This window comes from Myripristis murdjan, chromosome 10 (genome assembly GCF_902150065.1).
Source record: "Myripristis murdjan chromosome 10, fMyrMur1.1, whole genome shotgun sequence".
Taxonomy (NCBI): Eukaryota; Metazoa; Chordata; class Actinopteri; order Holocentriformes; family Holocentridae; genus Myripristis; species Myripristis murdjan.
In genome coordinates this window covers 24,348,757-24,372,809 of record NC_043989.1, presented here as the reverse complement: position 1 = coordinate 24,372,809, position 24,053 = coordinate 24,348,757, and the positions used below count along the sequence as shown (strand labels likewise).

Here is a 24,053-nt window from a genome sequence, read left to right as displayed (position 1 = left end):
AAGGCTGCTGTTGCACAGCAGTGTGCCAGAGGAAAAGCTCTTGTTTGCTTTGCTGTTTATCAATAGCAGATGCTCTATGTGGACCACGGACAGAACATCCTGACCACAGCCGTCACTGTCAGACCAAAATAAGACCCTGAAAGCACCACAGTCACAATAAAGTCACAAACTCTCAAACCTCCCTGTTTATTCATGCATTCATTCTTGCATTTATGCAGCGCCCAAACAGCATACTATTTGTTTAGTCCATTCAAGTGCTAGTGTGTGCCAGTGATTCATTTGCCCCATTAGACTGAATGATCCATTCAGCCACGTCACCTGGCTGCCTTTTGGTCAAAAGACACAATACGTCTAAGGCTGTCATGTTTTCAAAGCTGAATCTAATGTTCAGTTTACCACTGTCGGGCAGCGTGAAAGAATCGAGCAGCGTGCCCAGCAGATCCTTGGTCAGAAATGGGCTTTGCACACTGGGATGCCTGCGCGGCTCCACACATCGACATGTGTGGCACCAGCTTGTTCCCACAAATGCGTGGCAGCAGACTTTTCCTTGAATGGCATGGCACATTTTCATTTTGGATGTGGAACAGACAGGAGGAAGGCGCTCTGGCATTTCAATGTCCAGACAACAGAAGAAGAGCCAAGCTGAACTGCTGGGTACAGTTCTTGCAGCTGCATGTAAAGGAGCCTCTGACTGCTTCGCTGCTGTCCTCCTTCCCACACAACAATCAGAACTACATGCGGACAGGTCTCCTTGCTCTTGGGCAGTAAATACCTGCTGTGGAACTAGAAACAAACTCTGACATATTGTACATACCAGAGTCTAGGCTGAAGTGGCAGTCAGCAAACACAGGGCCAACTTAGAAATCCTAACATCAGCAGCCGTCAAAGTTGAGTCAAAACGTGCAACTTAAATGTTCTGCTATTGTTGCATTTAGTTATTTGATAATGAACTAGTAATAAAATAATCCATTGTAATGACATTTGCAAATAATTTGGAACTGCAAAGATACTCTTTTCAACTTTCTAATACTGAAATAAATTGAAAGAAGAAACCAGAAATGTCTTATGAAGAGAGATACTGGACTAAAATTCAAAATGCCACGGCAACACTTGCAAAGCTTTTACATTTGACTGTTTCACCTGGTAACATCACAGAGCAGCCACAGAAAACAGAGGAAGATCGACCTTTATTTATTGAAACTGCTTGCATACAAAATATATTGCACTATGACCAGACATGTCAACTCAGTACGACCCCAAACATTTTCACCGCTAGTAGTATATACAAAGGAAAAAAGGAAAAAAATGCCCCAAGTGCACACAAGGTTTTCAGCTTTTTTTTTTTTTTTTTTGGACTACCCTGGTTTAAGTATCTACAGAATCTCTGTTTGCCTTGTCTTTCTGGAGCTCTGTTAAACAGCCCACAACGTGTCTAGTTAATTGTTTATTTACATTCCAGAAATAAATTAAAAAAAACAACAAAGAAAAAAATCTGCTGTGGTTTGGCCAGCAATGACCAAGGTTTTTTCAAGCCCTGTTAACTTGGTTCCATGTGTACCATGTTGCATCCCAAAATGGATTAAATGCTAACTGGGAGGGATGCAAAATGGCAGTCTGGGGGTCGGCTCCCCAACTCAGGCTCTTGTGCTTTCTGGATTTACACTTTCATCGTTGAAAACTTTGAACTTCGCCTTGAGCCATCACTTTGTGATGCTAAGTGAAAACAACGGATTATGGGTGGTGTCAAATCCATGCTTAAGTCATCTGCCTGCATCTGTGAAATCAGCGATCATCAGCCCTAAGAGAAAAAAAAATTCAAATCTGAATGTACCACTGCGATTCTGACTGCAGTCCAACGGATTAAAGGTAACAAACACTTTAGTTGTTTTTGCATACCTTTATCCTCGACATAATCTCTACACCCCGAGCACTGGATCAGTACAGTCACTCAGACAAATTGTGGAAACCGTCATTGAGGAAAGCCACTAACTCGCCCCAAAGCCAGTTGCCTACTTATGTTATGGCAGGAGATGTCATCAAATTCATTTTGAAAAGAAAAAACGATGATTTTCTCGCATTCAGCTATTTCAACAGTCCATTTGCAATGAGGAAAAATCTAAACTATCCATCTTCTGTTGGCCAGTGGAGCAGATGACTACAACAGGGCTCTAATCCATTCCCTCTGTTGGCCAACATCTGTGTTGGCAATGGACTGTCAACAAAGCTGGAAGAAGACAAATTTCAGCAGTGAATTAATGAGCAAACAACTTCAGCATGAAGCCATTCTCAAAGAAATGAGTTAGGATTATTTGAGTTTTCTTGATGAAAAGTTTCATGTGGCTTGACAGTGATGTTAGCAATTATATAATTTACTTTTTCAAGTAAATACATCTTTGAGGGTCCCAAGATAATTATCCATGCCGAGTGACTGCATTGTTCCAGTGCTCTTGAGACAAAAAGACTGCATTGAGGGTGGTGTGTACAAAGACAACAACAAGACACAGGACTCTGAGTCGCATCACAGGAGCATTTGCAAATAGTGTTGTCCTAAAGCAGAGCTCCTCACGGCTATTTGGGTCCCAGTTTGAGTTGCAAAGATCTTTCTGCTGGATCCCCGACATGACAGCAGGACTACAGTGTGTCATGAGTCTCAGGGGGATTCAGAATGTTTTGAGTTTTGATCCTGGGATGAAAAATTTTGAAAACTCTTCCCTGTCCTAAACTGTAGTTTGGGTCCCAAAATGGGTCACAAGCCTACTTCTGGTGACATGTTTCCCATGTGGCTTCCCACATGACAACATGTTCGTCATGAGCCTGGATCTCAGGCCAAGAGACTACATTTCTTTTTCGGGTTGCAGTTTGGAGAGATAGAGTTCTTGATTTCGACTACTCTCCTCTCAATATTAAAATGATCCATTTCCATTAGGTGCCATTGGAAAAAAATGAAGACTGGACAGTAACTGTCCTCACCAGTCACAGCTGCAGGTGCCTCTGCGCAACAGTCCCAAAAGTCCATATTCTGAAGTCTCGTTTAATGTCCAAAGGTAAAAATGTTGCTAAGCACCAATTCTTCAATGGCCACAACCATTCAGCATGCAGGAGTCCTCTTGATACCACCGCAACCCGTTTTTTTCCCCCCATATTAGAAGCCATATTGGGGGTTTCTGTATGTGGCTCATCCCTAAAATTCAACCTAAAGCAAAAAACACAAAAGCCATTCAGCCTTTCATGGCAGCTGGTTTGAAGGTTGAAGCAGAGCCGCAAAAGGCAGCAAAGTTTTGTTGCTGCCGTTTGTCTTTACGTGGAAACTGGCATGGTGAGTAGCCTGTTATAAAAATCAGTTGCCAGAATGTTAACATATTTTGCGTGAGTGGTGAACTGAAGGTTACTGTGATCCTTTGAGGGCTGAGTAAGCTCTAAAACCCTCTGGCCAATGTAACATCCTCAAAAAAAAAAAAAACATACTTTGAAAAAAATGTGTGCTGTTTCAAATGACTTTCAGAAGACAGTCTCACCATCAGCATCTCCCTGCATTGACCTGATCAAAATTGTACAGCATTTAAAAGCACCAACTAAAGGCTAAAGGAAATACAAACAAAATAAGAGTCATTTACAACCGCATCACGGTACATTTGGAAAAAAAACAAAAAAACAAGCTACTCTTACAGAACCAGGATGCACACCCTGATTTCCAAGAACTGAAGCAAAAATGGGATGTGGTCTTCCACTTCTCCTTTGGGTCCTTCGCTGTAAAAAGTTAGGGGCCCCTAGGTGGAGCAGACCACTCCTAAGGGAGGGGGATTTTGTTTAAGGGAAATGCACTGGAAAACAGAGTTCACATTGGCTGTTTCAGAGATGCTGACAAATCTCTCCCAAAGCTACAGGCTAGGGAACAGACTATGCCATTTCTATCACAAGAAAACCTCGACCGTTAAGGTGCCAAAACTTTTTTTTAAACTAGTCACTGTGTTGACAAAGCTTCCCATATTCAGTTACTGAATCAAGTCCAGATCTTTAAGGAAAAGATCATCCCAAAATGAAATATCCAGTCATTATCTACTCACACCATGTCAATCAAAACACCACTGAAGTTGGTATCTAACAGAATCATTTTGTTACTTCCAAAAGTTCAGTATTTACCTCATTATGTCCCGTGTTTTCCTCATGGATTTTTTTTTTTTTTTTTTTTAACCTTTTTGGTTGGATATGTCTATGTCCAATAATTAAAATGTAAGTATTAAAAATAGCAGGAATAACAAAGAAACAATAATGGATTTGAATTTGGGTAAATTTTCCATTTGAGGTGGAAAACACCCAAAACTTCAACAGTCATTATGTCACCCAAAAGTGCGCTAGTCTTCAAGTTCTGTAGCACTGAGGGCATTTCATCATTATTAACAGATGTGTGTGACTCAACCCTGCTGTGGAGGATACTATTTTTCACACATAAGTTTATTATCAAGAGCTCTAGCATTTAACTGATATTAAACACAAAAAAGAAAATATCAGGATAAGTGCACATTTGAAACAATAGTACAAATCTTTTCTCAGACAAATAATGACATCATTATATACAGTATGCAACCCCGCCCTCCCCTTTCTTTTTTTCCACCGTTTACAATACAATACGACCCCATGCTGTCGACGCCGTCCTGACAATATAGGGGTTTACTTTCACTTGAGCCATTGTTTGTTCCCAGACGCACTGCACTGAACGTTTACTGGGGAGAATGCAAAATGGCTGCAGCGGGGAACTGTGACGTCAAGTGAAAGCAATAGTCCTAACAGATTAGTGACAGAGGCATGGACGCTGATGATACTTTTGAAGTGAAAATGTAGAAATGAGCTTCCGAAAGCCTTTCCCATGAATCATTACAAGCTTTGCATAACCGTTTCTTGTGACATTTCCTCAAGGCAATGAAACATGGAATAAAACACTGAGGTAAATGATGGGGGTGTGGGGGGAGTTTAACAGTCAACAGAGTTCTCAAATTTCATTTTTTCGTCCCCACCTTTGTTATTCATACTGATTTTATCCCATTTGCCAATCCCCTCTTGGAAAAAGCAGAAAAACTGCCTCCTCTCAAAGATTTTTCCATATGTCATTGGCTTTAATTATGTTGATGGTTGGTTTGTCCATTGAAAAGGAAACGAAAAAAAAACAAAAACAAAAACAAAAAAAGTTACTCATCGACTACTCTACTACTCAAGCCAAACTGTGAGACGACTAAACTTCCATGTCTCTCCTCCTCTCTGTGTCCAAACCCACCGGATGTCTTCGTCCATAACAAAGACATACATGCAGCAACAGGCAAGACAGGTACACTGATCTCTGGCAGAGAAAAGACCTGGCTCAACCGCTGAAATCTTTTCAATTACTTTCATTAATCCAGTTGTTTTCCTAGAGGGAAGATGGATGGAGATTGAGCTATGGGTTATATTGACCCGCGCCATTTTGCATCCTCGAAAAATCAATAAGAACCGACTGCGCGGAGGGTGCCGAATCGATTTCTTTCTGAGCGTTTACCTGGGATGAGAAATGGCTGCTCGACACCAGATGTCAGACAAGATCAATTAACTGCTCTGATATTCAAAAGTAACTGAATCCATTTCACAGGCTAATTGAACCAGGTCAGACAGCTACAGGCTTATGTTTGTGGACTGTACAATGATACAACAACAACACGCTGTGAGGGAGCAGGTGCTTAAAGCAGGCCGTTTCCTGGTGTGGTGACACTGCACCTCCCATAACACACACACACACACACACACACACACACATGCACGGACACACACTCAACGCCTGTTCATTGATTTTAGAGGAAGCTCAGAAACACTGGGTGCTTATGCTGAGTGACGGGTTCGGGTGGCTGAGTGATGTCACCCCAGGAGGCAGCCATCTTTACACACCTGGCTCATTATCAATGTCTCTTCTTCCCTGATTTAGATGTCTAGGTTGTGATACTAGCCACAATTAAAGGCACATGTCACACAAAATATGGTAAGGTTTCCCTGAGCATTCGTAGCTTTATGTGTACCTACTTAAATCAAAGCGTTCCAGGTTCTAGCTTTGTGGGAGAAGCGCTCGTGTCCACACAGACTTCCTGAGCTGCTGCAGGCTACAGGAAGAAAATAATAAGCGTCTATAGCCTCTAAAGTACTTGACCTGATTCCACAAGTTTCTCGCATAGTCAGGAGACTGTTAGTCAGATTTAAAAAAAAAATTGGAAATCTCTGCTAGTCTGCATATATTGATAGCTACAGTAGCATTGGTAATAAACTGCAACTATATGAAAAAAAATGTAATAAATGCAATTCACTGAGAGTGCATTTCAGTACTGTCTTTTAAAAAAAATAGTTGAAACTAGTTAAGGCTACGAACATTCTGAGAAACCCTGCCACCGTTGTTTTTTGTTTTGTTTTGTTTTTTTACACAGGCATACCTACATGTGAACAGCCCCTTATTATATTTAGTAGTTTAGAAGTTATGCACATCTCAATATCAATCTTAAATCAGCAAGTACTTAACTCTCTACGTTAACCCATCTAAGTTACTGCACTCAGTCTGAGGGTGTTTTAAGACTGCTGACGATTTCAGATAGCTAAGGATGTACATGTTCTGTACGGGCCTACACACAGATTTTTTGCCTTCTACTTTTTTTTTTTTATTATTATTTATTTATCTTAGTGATAATGCCACTAAAGACCTTTCCAGGTAGACTATTTATGAAGACAATAACTCGGTGTGCTCTCATAGGGCCAGCGGGCTGGAGCACAGTAGTGGCTCCAGGTCAGAGCTTCGAGTCAACATGTGTTGCTGTTTCTTTCTGTCCTGCTCCAGTTTTGTGTGAAAACAAGGGGATTCTGGTTCCTGCACAGGTCCCATGAAGGATGAGGCTCATGACATGATTGTCTCGTCCTCTTTTTGTTGGGTCTAGGTGTGTCTAAGAGCTCTCGCACAGGCATCTATCCTCTGGTAAGAAGTACATTTCCAGTATCAACTACTCCGGTTGTGCCATTTTGCCTCCCAGAATGAATTGAAACAAATGCTTACTTGGGGCACTGCATAATGGCCACCGTAAACCATGCTACAGATGGGAGCTGTGACATCAAGTTACAGTAAAGGACAGATTGGTGTCTGGCATCTTTAACTACTGGTCGAGATCTAGAGCAGGATATGTAAAATGCAAAGACACTAAATTTGACATTTTGGTCCAACGGTTCAAAAAAAAAAAAAAAAAAAAAAAAAAAAAAAAAAAAGAAGAAGAAGAATGCAGTTTTTAAAGTATTTAAAAGTAAACAGCCTTGCAAACTAGTGCTTCAAGCCCAAAGTACCAATGGATGCATGGTCTGATAGTAGAAGAGAATAAAAAAGGGACTTTTAAATGACCTAGGCAACAAAGAAAAAACACATTATTCATGATCTCACTGATGTGATTAGTATATGCTGGCTCATTTCAAGAGCTCCCAAAAACGTCACTGAACAAAACAAACAAAATACACACATACCTTTCCACTACAATTCATCCTGAAAAACAAAAATGGATGCCTACAGCTAGAATAGATGAGAACCTTAGATGGCTCCGCTTAGCAAAAATAGAAATGAGAAACGAGCACACCTCAGTTGAACTCCTCTCTGTTCTGCTGATAGTAAAGGCATGCACTCCTCAATTGTCAAACTGGTGCCAGGGTTAAACTTAATACTGGAATATCTACTGATGTCCTCTCCCAGATGGAATTTTGCTTAACTCATCTCAAATATGATGCAGAGACGGATCATCTCCAAAAAACGACAATCTCAGCTTGGCCGAGTAAAAGGTGGGGGATCGTGGGAATCTTTGCCTGTTACAGCGGGAATTCAGTGTCACTCCTGTTTTGTCTTGAGAACCACTGAGCTCTTTAATGGGCGGGTTTGAGCGTTCAATACATGACTGTTTTTTGATTTGCTTTTTCTTATGCTGGCATGTCCAAACAGGGCAGTGAGGTGTTAAATTCAAAACTGTCCTGTTTCATTAAAAAAAAAAAAAAAAACGTATTCAGTGCGAACTCGCTTGAACCCATTTACTGCAAAACTAGTCCTGGGGGGGAAAAACAAGTCGGTGGATGCGGGGAGGTGGTGGGTCCAGGGGTTGATGCCCAGCTCAGCTCCAGTCAAATCCCTCTTCTTCCTTTCCGTTCTGTTTTTGTTTTAGCTTAGGTCCAAAATGTACTGCTTCTTTTTCTTGTTCACTCCAAAGCAGGTCAGTAGATACCAAAAATCAGTCAAGAACAGACAAGTCCAGCAGACACCAGACCAGCTCTGGCTTCCAAAGTCACGACGGTAAACTCTTCCACGCTGATGGAAATGTGGGTGTATGCGTGTGTGTGAGAAAGACAGAGAAAGAAAGAGCGAGAGAGAGCCAGACCCTACCATGGATTATGACAAGCTATCTGTGTGTGTTTGTGAACGTGTATGTGTGTGTGCGTGTGTATGTGTGTGTGTGTGTGTCAGAGTGTGTGTCTGCTTGCTGAAGTGAGTACTGCATGTCCTCCAGTGGTGTATCTACGACACTCCGTTCACCAACGGAGGAGCGTCCTGTTTGTCTTTCTTCATGCCTCGTTCTCTGACAGGCCGGTGGTGGTGGCGCGAGGGGCCGTCGCCCCCGGCACCAACACCCCCCTGTGAGGAGGAAGGCCCTCCTCCTCCTCCTCCTCGGCCCCCCGAGGCGTGCTGCACACTGCGCTCGTTCCCGTCCACGCGGATCTGTGAGGAAAAGGAAACAAGTGCTGATTGTGTCCCGTCCCGTGGTGTTTAGCTACAACTGGAGGGCAAGGACCAAACCGGAAGAGTTCTGTTAATGCCAGCATTAAAATCCTCCTTTTCCTATAAACTCTACCCATATTCCCACAATACATACACTGTTTTGTCACACACTTTGTGGTTTTTGAAAAACAAATAAGTGACTACTGAAATCCCCCTCTGCTCAACCACTAAGAGGCTCTTTCTCTTTGTTTCCAGGCTTGAACTTGTATACCACACTGAAATGCTTTCTGAATATAAAAAAGTGGATTGTAGGAGGTGGAAATTCTCAGCTCAAGTGTCAGAATTCATAATCAGCATTACATTTTCATATCAGCACACTTAAACTTTATCTTATTACGGAGACCATGCCTAATTAAGATGTAATATTTGCAGAAAATGAGTTTAAATGCTACAAACAGTGCTGAAAGTTGAAGAGCAAAGTGTCTGAAACCTGACTGCCCTCAAACTGTCTCTTGATGACAAAGTCACTGTGGTGTAGCGCCATGGCACAAAATGAAAGGATGAATATTTCAAGAGCAGGTGGCAAAATCAAACCATAGAGAGGGAGAAAGTGCAATATGTTCTGCTGCATGATGTTTAAAAACGCAATGTACTGGCTAGATGTTTCCTTTGCTCTTCATGTGCCACTGAAATTTAACTGACAGGTCTTTCACAAAACAATTTCAATCAGCAATTTTTCCAAATAACACCTACAGAGAACTTTTCTCAAATGATTTATTTTTCATTTTTTTTTATATACAATGTGTACTTTTAATTAACCTGCTAAACACTACTTGTATCATTTAAAGGTCCAAATTTTAATCCTCCTATGTAATTTAAGACAATTCTCTGAGTTTGTGAAATGTATGACATAAAATGCATACCGCAGCTTTTTTAGTGTGTGTTGCAGCTTCAGGGTCTCCATTGAACAGAACAGGCTGTTTTCTGTGTTTCTGCTTATGAACCCCTGGTCTCCTCAACAGAGTGTTGGCCTTTCAGCTCTGACAAGAAAAGCTAGAAAATGTGTGCGAGTGGGAGTGGTGATTCACTCGGCTTAAATTAAATTATCAATTCACCAAGTTGACTTCATTGCACACACAAACTTACTCTACCAATGAAACTACTGTGATTCTGATTTATTTGGGACACAGATGACATTCAGAGAGTTGGCCAAAACAAACTGGTTACCATTTGGTAAACAGCCCAGTGTTTTACTAATAACAAGCCTAAAAAAGTGGGACAACAAAAGTAAAAGAAAAAGGTTTGTGCGTGTACTTCCTGAAACACAGCCCCAAAAAGAATATGTATGAGGAGTGTTTGCTGGACATCCTTAGGAAAGGGTTTATTTTTAGGATTAAGTGTGTATTTTACCTGTAGGGTGTCTTCCTGTGCTCTGGTCTTGGTGTCTCTCATGTGACGAGGTCGTGGCTCGCCCCACTGCACCTCTTCACCTACACCAGGAGATAAAGCCCAACTGTAAACACCATTGTACTCAGCACCACTACTTCCAAAAAACACTCTAGGTCTACAGCAAATCTGGCTCGTGGGATTATGGGAAGACAAAAAACGTGAGGTGCTACATTTTTCTTGGGAAAATTTGGAATAAAACACCAGGCCATGTCATGTTGCCGGAGCCTTCACAAGTCCCTGCAATGTAAGATGGTCTGCAGTTTAGCAGACAGTAGCCTAAAAATGGGGTTAATTTTATTTAAGCCTAAATTAGATTTAGGTCAGGGGAAGTTATTTTATTTCAATGTCAATCTCTAGAGGGAAGAAAAAGAAAGTCAACACCCTTTACAAGAATATTATGGGGAAGGGAGTCGGCAAAGATGCATTATTTGATTAATTTCCATGCACCTCAATGTGTGATTTACATGGATTCAATTTATACTAATTTCTGCTTATTTTCTGACAATTTACAAAAAGAGCAAGAAGTAAGAGAGTCTAATTCTAAGCAGGGCATAGAGCTGAGCACAATTTCAAAAATGAGCACCTGCTATGTCTAAACTGCGACAAACATGCGCAAACTGGAAAAATGTGCCTGTAAGCCTCGTGTTAGTTCAGGAAGTGCACTGAAAAGAGCCAACTTGAAAACACGAGGACCACCACATAATGCACGTACTCAGGCTGTTATGTGTCTTGCTACTTTGTAAGAGCACAGATCTTTACAGAAATAAGGCAGGCTACTGATTTTCGGCATTTTCTTTGCATTCTCAGTTAGGTGGCAGTTTTCTTTGGTGAAACCCTTACATTGTGGTTACAGTGTGTGGTAATCCCAAATGTAGCTGAGGTCAGTGCAGCATAGACTGCATATGATATGCGCACTTCCATCGCGGCATCATGTAACAGTCTGAATACTACAAAAATGCTTGCTCTTTATGTCTGGGGAACAGGGTCAAACATGCATTTCTTCAGTTTTGCAATCCTGCAAGCAATGAAGCGGAGCAGGCTTCGTCTGAGAGGATGCAAGCAGCACTGATGCTGTCAACCTTTTTTTTCTATGTTGCCCTGACTAACAATTAAAAAAAATAAATAAAGGCTAACCAACATCATAATGAAAACCCAGACATTCATGTCATTTTTGATTTTGGTGGGGTAATGCAGGATAGCTCACGGATCAATCATGGACCCCTCACCCCCTCCTCCATGTTTTTTATGAAACAATGGCCCATCTTGTACCTGAAGAGGAAAACTGCCTAAAATTCAAAATGTCATGGTTCTCCTTGCAAAAATGAAGATGTTGAGGACAATAACTACACACCCTTATATCCTCCTCCTCCACCTCCTCTTCCTCTGCCCCCTCGTCCCCGCGGTCCTCCTCCGCCTCCTCTCTTCCTCCCATCTGCCCGTCTGGGCAAGGTCCCGCCCCCTGTTGTCATCAGCTCATCAGTGGGAGCCAGCGACCAATCGCTGAGCTCGTCTCTGTGGTCTGACTCTGTCTCCGAAGTGTTGGATGCCTCCGAGTTGGTGCCTGGGAAACAGAGCGCACAAGTCAAACCTCATTTAAACTGCCAAGGAAAGACAGCAAAGTGTCAGCCGTGAATAAACTGTTTTCGTTTATAATGAAGTTGCTGCCTGGGGAGGAGGTTCTCTGCCTGATATCAGCCACTTTGTACTGGATAGATGTTCCATTTACTGCATGTAGACAGTTGAAATTTTGCTCAAGACTACAGTGAGCTTAATCTGTCCAAATACTTCTGGCACCCTGAAATGGGGCCACTATGTACAAAAAAGGCTGTAATTACCATTAATCAGATATGGCTGAAAATAACATCAAATTGAAAAAGACAAGCTGCAGTTTAGCTTAGTCACTGTGCTGATTCACATCCAGTGAGAGCACAGACAAATACTGATGGAGCAGCTGAAAACAACTTAGGACACATTTAACACATTAATAATAGCAATAATTGCTTGTTTAAGTACCATCAGGTCGTCTCTTCCCAGCGCAAGGTTACTATGAAGAAGTTTCTTGCTAATGCTACCTGCTGAATCTAATTTGCCAATTCAAATAAAAAAAATAAATAAAGAGCCGTTTAATTTCTTCCAAAAATTAGTACCAGGACTAGTTGCTTTTTACATTGGAATGATCTGCTTTGTTTACATTTGTTCGTGTTTTCTTTTGTTATTTTGGAACCTGAGCTATGGAAGTGCATGGAGAGAAGATTAGCCAGCCAGGGGAGCACAGAGCAACTAATGAATTAATTCATATAGAAACTATCTGGATGGACAGACTGCACTCTGAGTAAGTGGGGGAACAATTCCTTTTGAATTTTGGATGAACTGTTCCTTTAAGTAATATCATGAAACACATGTATATGTCAACATGAAACAAACTCCATGTTCCCGAATTACATGTACGAATTATCGTACCTGAGGTAAAGGCTGCGCCTCCTCCTCTCCGGCCTCGGCCACCTCTTCCTCCCCCTCCTGTGTAGGGCTTCCCTCCACCCCCTCCGGCTGCTCCTCTCCCCATGCCCAGCCCCATGCCGTTATCGAACACATAGGTTTTGTCTTTGGGGTTTCGGGGGCCCGTTCCTCCTCCTCCACCTCCTCCTCCTATCTGTCTCAGCTGTTCGTCGATCTGCAGACGCTCCAGACGCAGCTGATCCACCTCCTTCGAAAAGAAACAATTGGAAAAAGCGTGAAGAAGTCAGACTTTGACAGAGATCTGTTGACTAGCTGATACTGCAGCGCTGCTATTAAAACCTTGAGATTACTGCGGTTAAAATGCTTTATTATTGTGCTGCTTTTCTAGAAAAAAGGGGGTTTGGGTAACAAAAGTTGAAAAAAAAAAAAGGGTGCTGTGATTTACTCATGAATGTATCATTTGCACCTCTTCCTATAGACAAAGGGAGATAGAGGACAGTTAAGAAACATTATAATTCAGATTTCTGTAAAACAAATAATTAGCTTCTTTAAAAGTAATCAGAAATCATCAGTGTTGCTTTAAAGTGTGCCTTTTCAACATTTTTAAAGAAAAAACATGCAAATATTCATGAAGCATGTCATATAATTTGAAGCATTATGTTACTGAGTTTGCTTTATTGCCTTGTTTTACTTTTGACTTTTTTACCTTGTATCACATTCAGTCAGACTCTGGGTGTGGTGCGCCCACTAACCTTGAGGTAGTTGAGGTGGTAGTCGAGCAGGACTTTAGCATTGGAGATGCTTTCCTTGGTCCCCACAAACACAAACGGCACCATTGCCTGTCAGAGAGATTCAGATTTTTGTTTTACATTTGTCTTGTGTGCATGAGCAAAGTTACATCAAGCATACCAGCACTCGTCCAGTTATTTTTAGTACTGAAATCAAAAGGTCCAATCCCAATTTAACCACTTGACTATTTCTCATTTTGCAACATGAAACTCTTGCTAAACACCCCCCTCATCCATGCACTCTAAATTCACCATATTCACATAGGAGCCATTACCATCTTATGTCATTCTCAGATTAGAAAGCTCAAATTCTGTAAACCTGACAATGTCATACTGCTGTGTCCCAGGGTGCCCGTTTTAAATATCATCACTTCACAACCTCACCATTGCACAGAACAATCATGCATAGTTCGAGATGAATCAGTATATTTGATCATCCATTAGGCACCGTTAGACAACAGCTGCTGTCAGCATTCAACCACATCCTAACCTCTGTATAATCATGTGATATATGATACCACAGGAAAGGTGAAATTAAAAAAAAAAAAAAAAAAAAAACTTGGCCATACTTATTGTTAAGGCTAAAATTCACTGGGCATGGCACTAAATTTTAGCTTGGCAAGATTTTGCCATCAGGCTTGCAATGTAACTGTCTTTCACCTCATCTAAGAGATTTTGTGTTTGTCAGCAAAAGTTAATCTAACCCTCTTATTGTATCCTATAGAACGTTAAAATACATTGTGCTTTTGTTTACAGTGCCAAGAAATTGCTTGCTAAGTGTAACAGAGACCAGGTTAGGAGTTACTGGTATGAGAATCCAGTGCGTCCTGTCAACAAGCCAATAATTTGAGAGAGAGTAATGCAGTGACTGGGTCATGATAATGGCGTGCTGTGACTTAGTACGTAGAGGTGTTGGGCTTAAAATAAAACAGAAGCTGCTTCCCCACAGACCTCATCTGCTGGCAATGAGGGCTTTTTGTCGTTCTCAGGTTCGATGCGAACCCGCACCACGCCCGATTTATCAACCACTTCCTGGATCAGCTTCCCATTCTTCCCAATCACTTTCCCTATAAAAGATACAAACAGGATCAATCAGTCACAAATCAAAACTATGTTCTTTTAGATGATCAGTGTCCCTTAGTGTTCATTATTAATTTTGTGCTTTAATAGAAAGTAAGTGAATAATGTCAAAAATTGTGCGTCTTTTTTGCCTTAAATAATTGAAATGATTTTCTTACCAACTAAGTTGCGGGGAACTTTGATGACATCTTCAGAGAACTCCAAGAAACTCCTGGCTTTACGGACAGCTTCCTGGTCCTGAGACGTGAATCAAACATACACTAAACTCTTAGCCCAGTGTGCATTGTACATACTCTGATTAGGACACAAACAAGTTTTAAGGACAGAAAAGTGAGGCGTAGAGAGTGCTACGTTGAGGTTAAGTTTGTAAAGACAAAGAAAAAAGTTTTAAAGACAATCCACTGTCAGTACAGTATTGTTGTGACAATATGCCACTTTCTCACCTCCCTCAAATTTAGTCTTTCAGAAAAAACAAGAGATAACAAGCAGCTCTGAATCTGAATGACAGGCTTATATATGAAAAGCTAGCATTGGGTTATAACCTATATTAAATTATTATAGCATACAAGGATTACAATATTACAGGTATATGGGGCCAGTGTCAATATTCAAATGATACATAGCTTGGGTTAATACCAGCTGACAGCGATTAATATCCTGATATCTGTCCTACCCTTAATGCAAAGCAGTAACTACAGACAGCCACAGACAGATGATAAAATAATATCTTTAGAAACAGCAGGCTGCTTTCCTTTCTGATTACATTTAACCAACACACCACATTTCCTCTCCTTTTACAGCATGTGGAAGGTAACTGTCTCTCCATCCAGTTCTACAGCAGTACTGCAGATCCAGTGAGATCATGGATCTGTATACACACTTACTTATGCATCAGTATATCTATCAACCTCTATACCTACCTCTCCATATATGTGGAAAGTGCAGGTCTCCTCATCCAGGTCTATAGTGGTGACTCCAGGGACTTTACGGGCTTGCTGAATGTTGGCCCCGTGGGTCCCGATGGCCAGACCCATTAAGTCGTCCCGAACTGCAAACTGTTCGTGAAACCTTGACGCTAGCTGTCTGGAACTCTGCAGAAACACCACGGGACAGTCAGACAGACACAAACACAAACACAAACAGTGTCAACAGGAGTTACGTGATTCCTGACATGCAAACATATAATGTAGCTATATATATCACCACCTGTAAAATGCTCGAGCGTCACACAATTACACAGTACATTACTCTTATGTGTGTGTTTGTGTGTGTATGTGTGTGTGTGTGTGCATGTGCATGTACCTCCAGTTGTCTGCTAGCCTCTTCATTCCTCTGCATGAGAGACAGTTTGGTGCGCAGGCTTCTAAAGTGCATGTCACTCATCATATTAGCCCGCTTTGTTGTAATCTCATTCACCGACTGCAAAATCAATCATATAAATTAAAGCAATTAATCAAACAATAAAAACACAACACTAGAAATAAGTCAATAAATGAAGGAATAAACAAATCAGGGATTTAGAGAGTCGTTAGAATTGAATTCAGTTCACCAGAGGCCCAGAAAGCATTTGTCTTATGATCTTTAGTAAAAAGAGAATGTAACAGACCAGGATGACCAGCTGCTTTTTGTCAGAGTCGTAGGTGATGCTGAACGCTCCCACGGCCTTTTTAAAGTCTTTGTGTGTCGACTCCTTGGAGCACCTGACAAAACACAAAGTTACACATGCATGTAAGTGATGGAACACACAAAAAAAGGTTTGTTATAAGTGAATCAAATGTATTGATAAATGTTGAAACAATAATTCAATATGTGATCACCATGTGATGTTGTCTATACATGCGTGTCCGTCAACAAAGGCTAGCCCTAAAGTAGAGAAGCCCTACTACAACACAAGAGTGTGTGCATCTGGCCAAATCAGAGCCAAGGTTAAAAGTGTTAAATCATTGCAGTTTGAGATCTGGATGAATTACTGATGTCCTGACCAAACCATGGCTCTGGGGCCAACATCAGAATAAAAACGGTGTTTGTGGAAAAACATTCTGATCTTGGAGAAACGAGCAGGGCTTAGTTACCACCAGCCACCAACCACATAGTGGTAAATTCCCTTTGTGAATGGAAAATCTCTTTAATTTACTGACCATGTTGTTAAGGGAAAAGCAGGTCAGTCTTTCCACTCTAAATATTACTTTGGCTGTTAAGAAATTACACTGCCTGACAAAACTGAAAGATGAAGAATCAAGACATTTCTTCGCCTCAAATATGCAAAGAATGGAGCGACGATATTAGACAAGAAACAGGAGAGGGGATTCTGTCCACTTGAAAAACTAGGCACAGCCCTGTAGCTTGTAACAACGGTCAGATGACGTAGTAGGATACAGGCTGCGTCTTACTGGCTTAAACTGATGTTATTGATTAATGGATTCATTTGATTGTTTTGGGGGGGCATTTAATTAATCACTTGCATGTAATCTGAATGTTTTACAGAAATGCAGTTCGCGTCAAATAAACAAAAAGCTGTTATCAAGCCCTGAGATCTATGTCAAGTCTAAGTTTTGTGTTTGTGTTTGTGTATGTGTATGAGCGCGTGTGTGTGTGTCAAACACACATCTGCCGCAAGTCCTCAGGTACATCCAGTCTGATCTTGAGGAAGGTGTTTTTGGTGGCTGGTTTGTTTGGATTGACTGGCCGCAACCGCTCCAACGTCACGATCTCATTCAATGTAGCATCGCATGCAGCGTACTCTATGACATAAAACTAGAGAGAGAGACAGACAGAGAGTTAGAGAAAGACAGGATCACCACTCCATTCTGCAAGCTACCACAAGCAAGACTGTTCAATGATAGTTGGGTGAAAAAAAAAATCAAGCAAGATTTGTAACTCTGCATTAAGGCATACGACAAACAAACAAAACAATCATTTTACTTAACCAGAGTATCGACATTTTATTGGATATTTTTGATGGCATATTGTGTGTGTTACAACCTTTGAAGAGCAAGGCAAGAAAAGAAGAGTACGAGAAAGAGATGAGAGAAGAGGAGGAGAGAGATAAAAGTGTAAGAACGAGTAAATGAGACACAGTAAAACCAGGCCAGAGGAAATAAAAGGGGGATAAAGGAGGAAAGAGAAGAGCTTGAAGCTATGGAAAATAGCTCACAGGTTAATTTAAATTACATTAATTCCTTCAATCACAGATGTTCAAAAGTCAACATTTGGAACACAATCAGAACAGCAGGATCTCGGACACAGAGAGGAAACTCGGTACCAGCTGGTGGTCAGAATTCGAAAATGGCACTGGCCTGCAGAAAAACTGTGATAAATTTAGGCGGATTTTCTTCTATGAGCCACTTTAGCAGGAAATCAATCTGATGTGAACATCACCCAAAGGTGAGACGAGTGACAAACTGCAGTGCCTGCTACTACACAGCTGCAACATTTTCGGCTCAGAGTTTAGTACTGCAGGCCTGGTGTCACTCAAAGACAGAGGGTATGATGTGAAATCATACATTTAAACCGCGTGCGTGTATGACTTGATGACCTATCTTCCCCTTGTTCTTTAACAACAAAAAAAGGTTTAAGGCTATATTTTCAGCAAAGTATATCAGGTAGGGCTAAATGAAACTATACCTTTGGTATTAAAAAAAAATCTAATGAAAATGAACTAACAAATAAAACCAAGACACACTGTTCCTTAATTGCAAACAGGGTCAACATGTTTTGTCCAGCTCAAAATCTCCATCATGACTCCAGGAGTATTTCTGGTTTTTGCTGTGACATGAAGATAGATTTTTGGAATTTAGATAGTTTGTCTGGCTGAAAACATAAGATTATTTCGAAGGTAACATCTGCTTTAGCTTTGATTGAAGAGAGAGTTTGGAGGTGACAAAACGAGGCAGAAAGCACTGATGAGCAGCGGCTAAGTTGCCGATGAAGACCAGGAGCAGCATCCTTCATGCCAGCTTGCTGTTGTCGTCCTCCACTCGCACCTGCACAAACGCTGGTCTCTGTCCCCAGGCTATTCGGGTGTTTCCACCGCAGGTGATTTACCATTGAGCCTGTGTTGCTACCCTTAAAAACTAAAGCGGCTTGGCTGCGCAGGCCGATGTCTGCGCTGTGTGCACGCTATGTGAAATCCACTTAATTCAGTGTGGCAGTGTACACCTGACAGTGTTTCCACTTACGATTCTTTCAAACAACTGCCAAACAGTGCTTCTATTTTTGGTGGATGCCATCACTCTTGTGAGTGAACTTAAAGTCATGTGATGAAAAAACGCGTACGCAGTTAGTGTTTTTTCTAAACATTTATGATTGGCTAACCGTGTACATGTGTACAAGTCCCACCCCTAATCTGTTCATTTAGCTACAGCTAAGGGTATAAATATGACAGCCAGCTTTTTAACATTGAGACCATAAGAATGTGGAGTGAGCTTTACCTCCCCTTTGACCATCCGGACCTTGGCCAGCCACCATCCACATGGCTCCTTGTCATTAGCCCTGGAGTAGACCTAAAGACACAGAGACACAGACACACACTCAGTTTCACACACAAAGCCAAGATGCCCACTATATTCACGGGCATTTGTCTGAGAGGCATAAGCTGAAGAATATCCAATGTAGAATTTCGACAAACTCTATAATTTCTTATCTTATTCAAGAAACCATATTAATTTGGTTTGTTAATTTTTCAAAAGGTTTCTGATTCAGTCCTACCTCGACCTCATCGCTCTCATTAATCTCCTTGCAGAAACCTGTTGGAGGAGGGAAACGTACATCCTGGAATGGGATCTGACGCTCCGGCTGCCAGCTGGAAGAGAGGGACACACACACACACACACACACACACAAACACAAAAAAAGAGAATTTGATCTTGGGCAACAGGTGACACATACAATATAATATATTAGGGTTACATGACTACTCTGTTGTGTGTGTGTGTGCTACGTACTTGTTTTCAAATGCCACAGTTACGGATCCTTCATGAACATCCTTGACAAAGGCCTAAAGGAAAAATAGAGGTCATTTAACAAGACATGATAGCAAGATATTACGTGACAAAAAACCATAGACTTTAGCTGGCATAAAGCACATGAATGATAAGCAAATATTCCTTCGTCTGTAACTTCCTAGTAGATTGGAACCTACTTTTTGCATCTAAAAGCTATTTCATGCTCCTAGTTTCCAGCGACCTACAACACTGTTGATGTTACGGTCGACCTCCAAAAACTGCATTTCAGTTTTGTTGACTTTATTTTTTGTTGATGTGCAAACATTTTAACATTTGTTTTCCAAACACCCACTAAAACAGCACAAAATTCATGATAAGCTGCAACCTATTTGGCTCTGGGAAACGAAATACAAAGTGTACTTTGCCAAGCCCAGGATTAGCACCAGGGACCCTGGCATGTTAGTGTGCTGCCTACCAAAAGAGATACAGCACCAGCACGGCCGCCTGAGAAACTCACTGTGGGGCTTGTGGACATTTTTGGGATCAACCAGCCAACAGAGTGACCTCATGGTGAAAAAACAATAAGTGTAATAGTGAATATATAGGCCTCACATTAAGCTAGGGAACTATCAAATAAGTCATGCTATTTATCTTCCTAATGATGATATTATGTACTCCATTAGAATCATGATTCAGTAACTACTTACTGCTTTCAAGTGAGCCATCCAATTTTAATGGCCCAGTGACTAATGCTAATTTTCTCTGGCAGCATCCACTTCACACTCAACCTTTTAACTGCATCAACACAAATTGTGAAATGCTGTCAAATACTGAATGTCTCTGTCACCGCAGGATGAAGTTGCTCTGTGACAATGAGCAGTGACAGAGTTAAAGTTAAGCAGCTGGCAAGTCGTACATTTTCTCTTTGTGATTGTGAAAACCTTGGATAGGGCATTTATTGATCATACTGATGATTATGATAGTATCTATAATTATGTTTATAATTAACTCATTGCCAGTTGTGCAAATATTTGTCATTGAGGATAATGAGAAAGACATGAATAGTTCTGTCAAATCCAACCAAATGCCAAAGGTCCCGCTGAGATGATGTTACCACCTAAATTAAACCTAAAGGTAACCCAAAGACAAGACACCCACACCAAACAGGACTACTTTCTGTTCACTTTACACGCCTTTCTGAAGTACTCTTCCAACAGGCTGGCAAAGTCCGCCTATAAAAACATCACTGCAAGTGAAAGGCCCTACCTTTAGCAAATGAATTGCCCATTTCTGGCGACATGTCTGACTATTCGACTGGTATTTTACGGCCGAGTGCAGAGAGTAAAGCAAAGTGCAGTAGGCCCCCCTGGCTAAATCAGAGTCAGTAGGCTACAGAGGAATGCAGCACATACAGGAGGGTTCGCTGGCCAACTCACAACTCATTAAATCTCAGCATTCTTTAGTAAGGCTGCAGTGAACATGCATTCCATTCACATTCATCACATTCATTGAGCTGCAGCAATGCTCACAGTGCTAGGGCGATATGACAACACCAATAAGGAAGCAATGTCCGATCTTACTAACTCCTGAAATCAAATCAGTAAATGGGCAATACATGTAGCCCTTATATCAGGGGATAAGCACCCAAAGTAATGCCTTCATCGCTGTCAGTTCAGACCTGGAAACTGGACAAGAGGATCACAAACCCACGCTTACAATCTGCCCAATGTTATGAACACTCTTGGGAGAATGACAGTGTTGCAGTGTTGTCTGCTGACTGACACAGGTGACACGATCAACACCTGTAACAGCCACAGCACACACCTGCCCGAGTGTCCATGAGCAACACTGAGCACTACATCACTTTCCTCATGTGGCAATTTGACGGAGCATGAAAGGAAATAAACTGCAACCATGCAGATGGTCCCGAAAATCACAAGCATCACACTTGTCAACTATTGTTTTCAGTCAATAGGTGGATATTAATTTGGCTACCTGCTCAACATCCTCTTAATAAAACTTAACTAACTGCAGACTGGTGCCACTTATAAGGAATGGAAATCTACACACTGTATATGATTTGTTCTTATTATGCTCAGTAATGCTTTCAAAATAGATTAACAACCGAATTTTGACACTTCGACAAAAACCTTTCTCTGTAAACAATATAAGGCGCTGCCGTTTACAATAACGCTTACTTCAACACATAACCATTAATAGCGCCAGTTTAAACGATGTTGTAGCAGTAGTAAACAAATCATCAATAGTCAAAATATTAACGAGAAGTTTGCTTTCAACTGTGAGGATGCCGTGGGTGAGACGAGCACCACCAAGCTAGCGTTAGCTTTATTTACATCGTAGCTACCTCCACACACTGGCGTTGGCTTGGTACGGGCAGTAAGGCCTAGTTCCAGGAGGTAGCTTTTAGCTCCGCCAGCGAATGTAACGTTGGTCAGCCTAACGTTAATGCATTAAATGATGCAATGAATTTTGTTAAAATGGCAATAAACTTACCTTGTAGAAAGCCCCGCTAGTTCCCCTCACTTCCACGACTAGTTCATCCATGACGCAAGTGACTACAGCTCGCTAGCTAGCTAACTACCGTTAGCCGTGTGAGTAGCTAGCTAGCTAGCTGGCTAGCCTGATGCTAGCCAAGGCAGAGAGCTCGATGCCGCTCGGCTGCTAGCTAGCTAACGTAGCCTGCCAGCTGGATGAGAGAATAGGCCACGGTAAGTGTGTATGCTTGTAGTGTTGTTTCCTTTGTTGCACTCTGTTGGAAGCAAATGTTTTGTTTTGGAGATTTGCAGTCCCAGAATTACGACAAATCACAGGCGAAGCATGTAGCGGGCTAGGCTAGCTTGTAGGAGTAGTTATGTTAATGTTATGTGATTAGTGGTGAACCAGCTGCTGTTGGTGCATCTCTCCATGTGACGTCTTCTGTTTCTTCCTCTGCTGAAATCCGAGGCTGCTTACACTCATCTAAGCCTATTGCTGCTCTCCACAGGTAATGAATAGGAATAGTATTTCTCACAGTGTGACCGTAGATCTCAATAAAATTACTGTCTTTAAATCCTGCAGTTCTTCACCCTGCACAGAACCTTATTCCTATCCTATCTAATAAATTAGACTTGATATTGCTCCAGAACTGCAGCCCAGACCTTTTGTCCTGAGGCAATGGAAATCACATCTTATATCCACAAAAGGCTTTTGGCTGCATCTATCTCACTGCTTTTTGACTTTCTTAAATTTACAGCCGCAGCAGTGGAAACAAATGAAGTGTTTGTCTCTTGGCAAATACAGACACATTTTCTTTTTGAGTGATATTTCATTTGTCAATACTTATGATCTCTCCTCCCCCCCAGGAAGCCAAAGCCCTCCACTTGGATTTCAACACCGAGGACAGCGATCATTTCCTCTCCCTGGTAACCAGAAATCTCTCTCACAGCAGCTGGTGCACAAAGTGAGCGCAGCAATTTTAGATGATTGAAGACTACTTATGTTATGTGGTAGACCTGGGAATGTTATCTAAATGGCACTTGGGATTGCTCAGCAGGATTGATCATCAGATTGTACACTTGATTATTACACTGGATGAGTGGGCCCGTGGCTCAAGTGTCCCTGCGTATGTCACTCTTTCCTCTTCTGTGTTATTTTCTAGTCTCTGGGTCAGGGCTGACAACTTGGTTTTGGTGAAATATACTGCTCTGTGGCGAAGATTTTCCCGAAACTGTTTAATAAACTCTTTTTTTTTTTTTTTTTTTTTTTGCCTTTGTATGTCACTAGTGGTCTGTTTTCAATCAGAAGTCTGCCTCTTCATTGCTGACTTGCCAGATTGAATTTTCCATGCTGCCAAATGTTTCTACATACAAAAAAACATGCCTTTATCCCTGACTGGAGGGGTGAAGATCACAGTGCACATGTGGTCTCACCTGGTGACTAACATCCTTTCTGGGAATTCTCAGCCTCATTTTATTCAAACCCTGCATGCACCCAACCATGACTCAAGATTTAAACATGCCTCAAAACACGCACTGTTTTGTCTGATTCTGTGCCTCAGGACATCTTGAGATACAAATTCCCCTTTCAAGTGAGAGTCTGAAGACAATTATTGATTAGCCCATCCTGCTGCAGCATGACCTGCCCTGGACAATGTTCCATAGCCATGAAACAGGCTACTGATACTTACCTGCCTGCACTGTGTTAAATGGCATTTACAGATATTTTTCTGTCTCCTCTCAATCTACAGTCATTTTTTTTCTAAGACAGAGTCAGAATGAGTCACTGATACATTTAATGTTGGTTTGTCTTTGCGATCCAGTTTTTGGAATCGCTGATAGACATGCAGAGTGAGTATCAAGACGAGAGGATTTTGTCTAATTTATAGCCATTTCAGTCCTCTTCACTTTTACCTCTGTGATCCTTTCTTCTCAGATTCTCAGTGTTCGGCTCACTCATCTGCTACATCCATTAATGGACACACGATCTGGTTGAGAGTTTAATTTTATAGCCGGAGACGAGGAACAGCCACAGGCCACGGGTTTGGAAAGAAAAAGGGAAAGATGGAGAGAGACAGACAGGAACAGAGATAGGGAG

The 24,053-nt window shown here is 41.5% G+C and overlaps 1 protein-coding gene across 1 annotated transcript; it reads right to left on the bottom strand.

The window, feature by feature from the left end:
- Positions 1-1,169: 1,169 nt before the first annotated feature.
- On the bottom strand, positions 1,170-22,386 carry fmr1 (fragile X messenger ribonucleoprotein 1). Its single transcript, XM_030061482.1, has 15 exons — positions 21,975-22,386; positions 19,461-19,513; positions 19,225-19,318; positions 18,948-19,019; positions 17,123-17,271; positions 16,124-16,217; positions 15,820-15,936; positions 15,438-15,608; positions 14,676-14,754; positions 14,389-14,504; positions 13,402-13,488; positions 12,653-12,896; positions 11,544-11,753; positions 10,154-10,233; positions 1,170-8,743 (listed from the first exon to the last, which is right to left on the bottom strand). Exons 1-15 carry the CDS (start codon positions 22,023-22,025, stop codon positions 8,543-8,545), a joined length of 1,818 nt encoding a protein of 605 aa, XP_029917342.1. The 5' UTR covers positions 22,026-22,386; the 3' UTR covers positions 1,170-8,542.
- Positions 22,387-24,053: the final 1,667 nt, after the last annotated feature.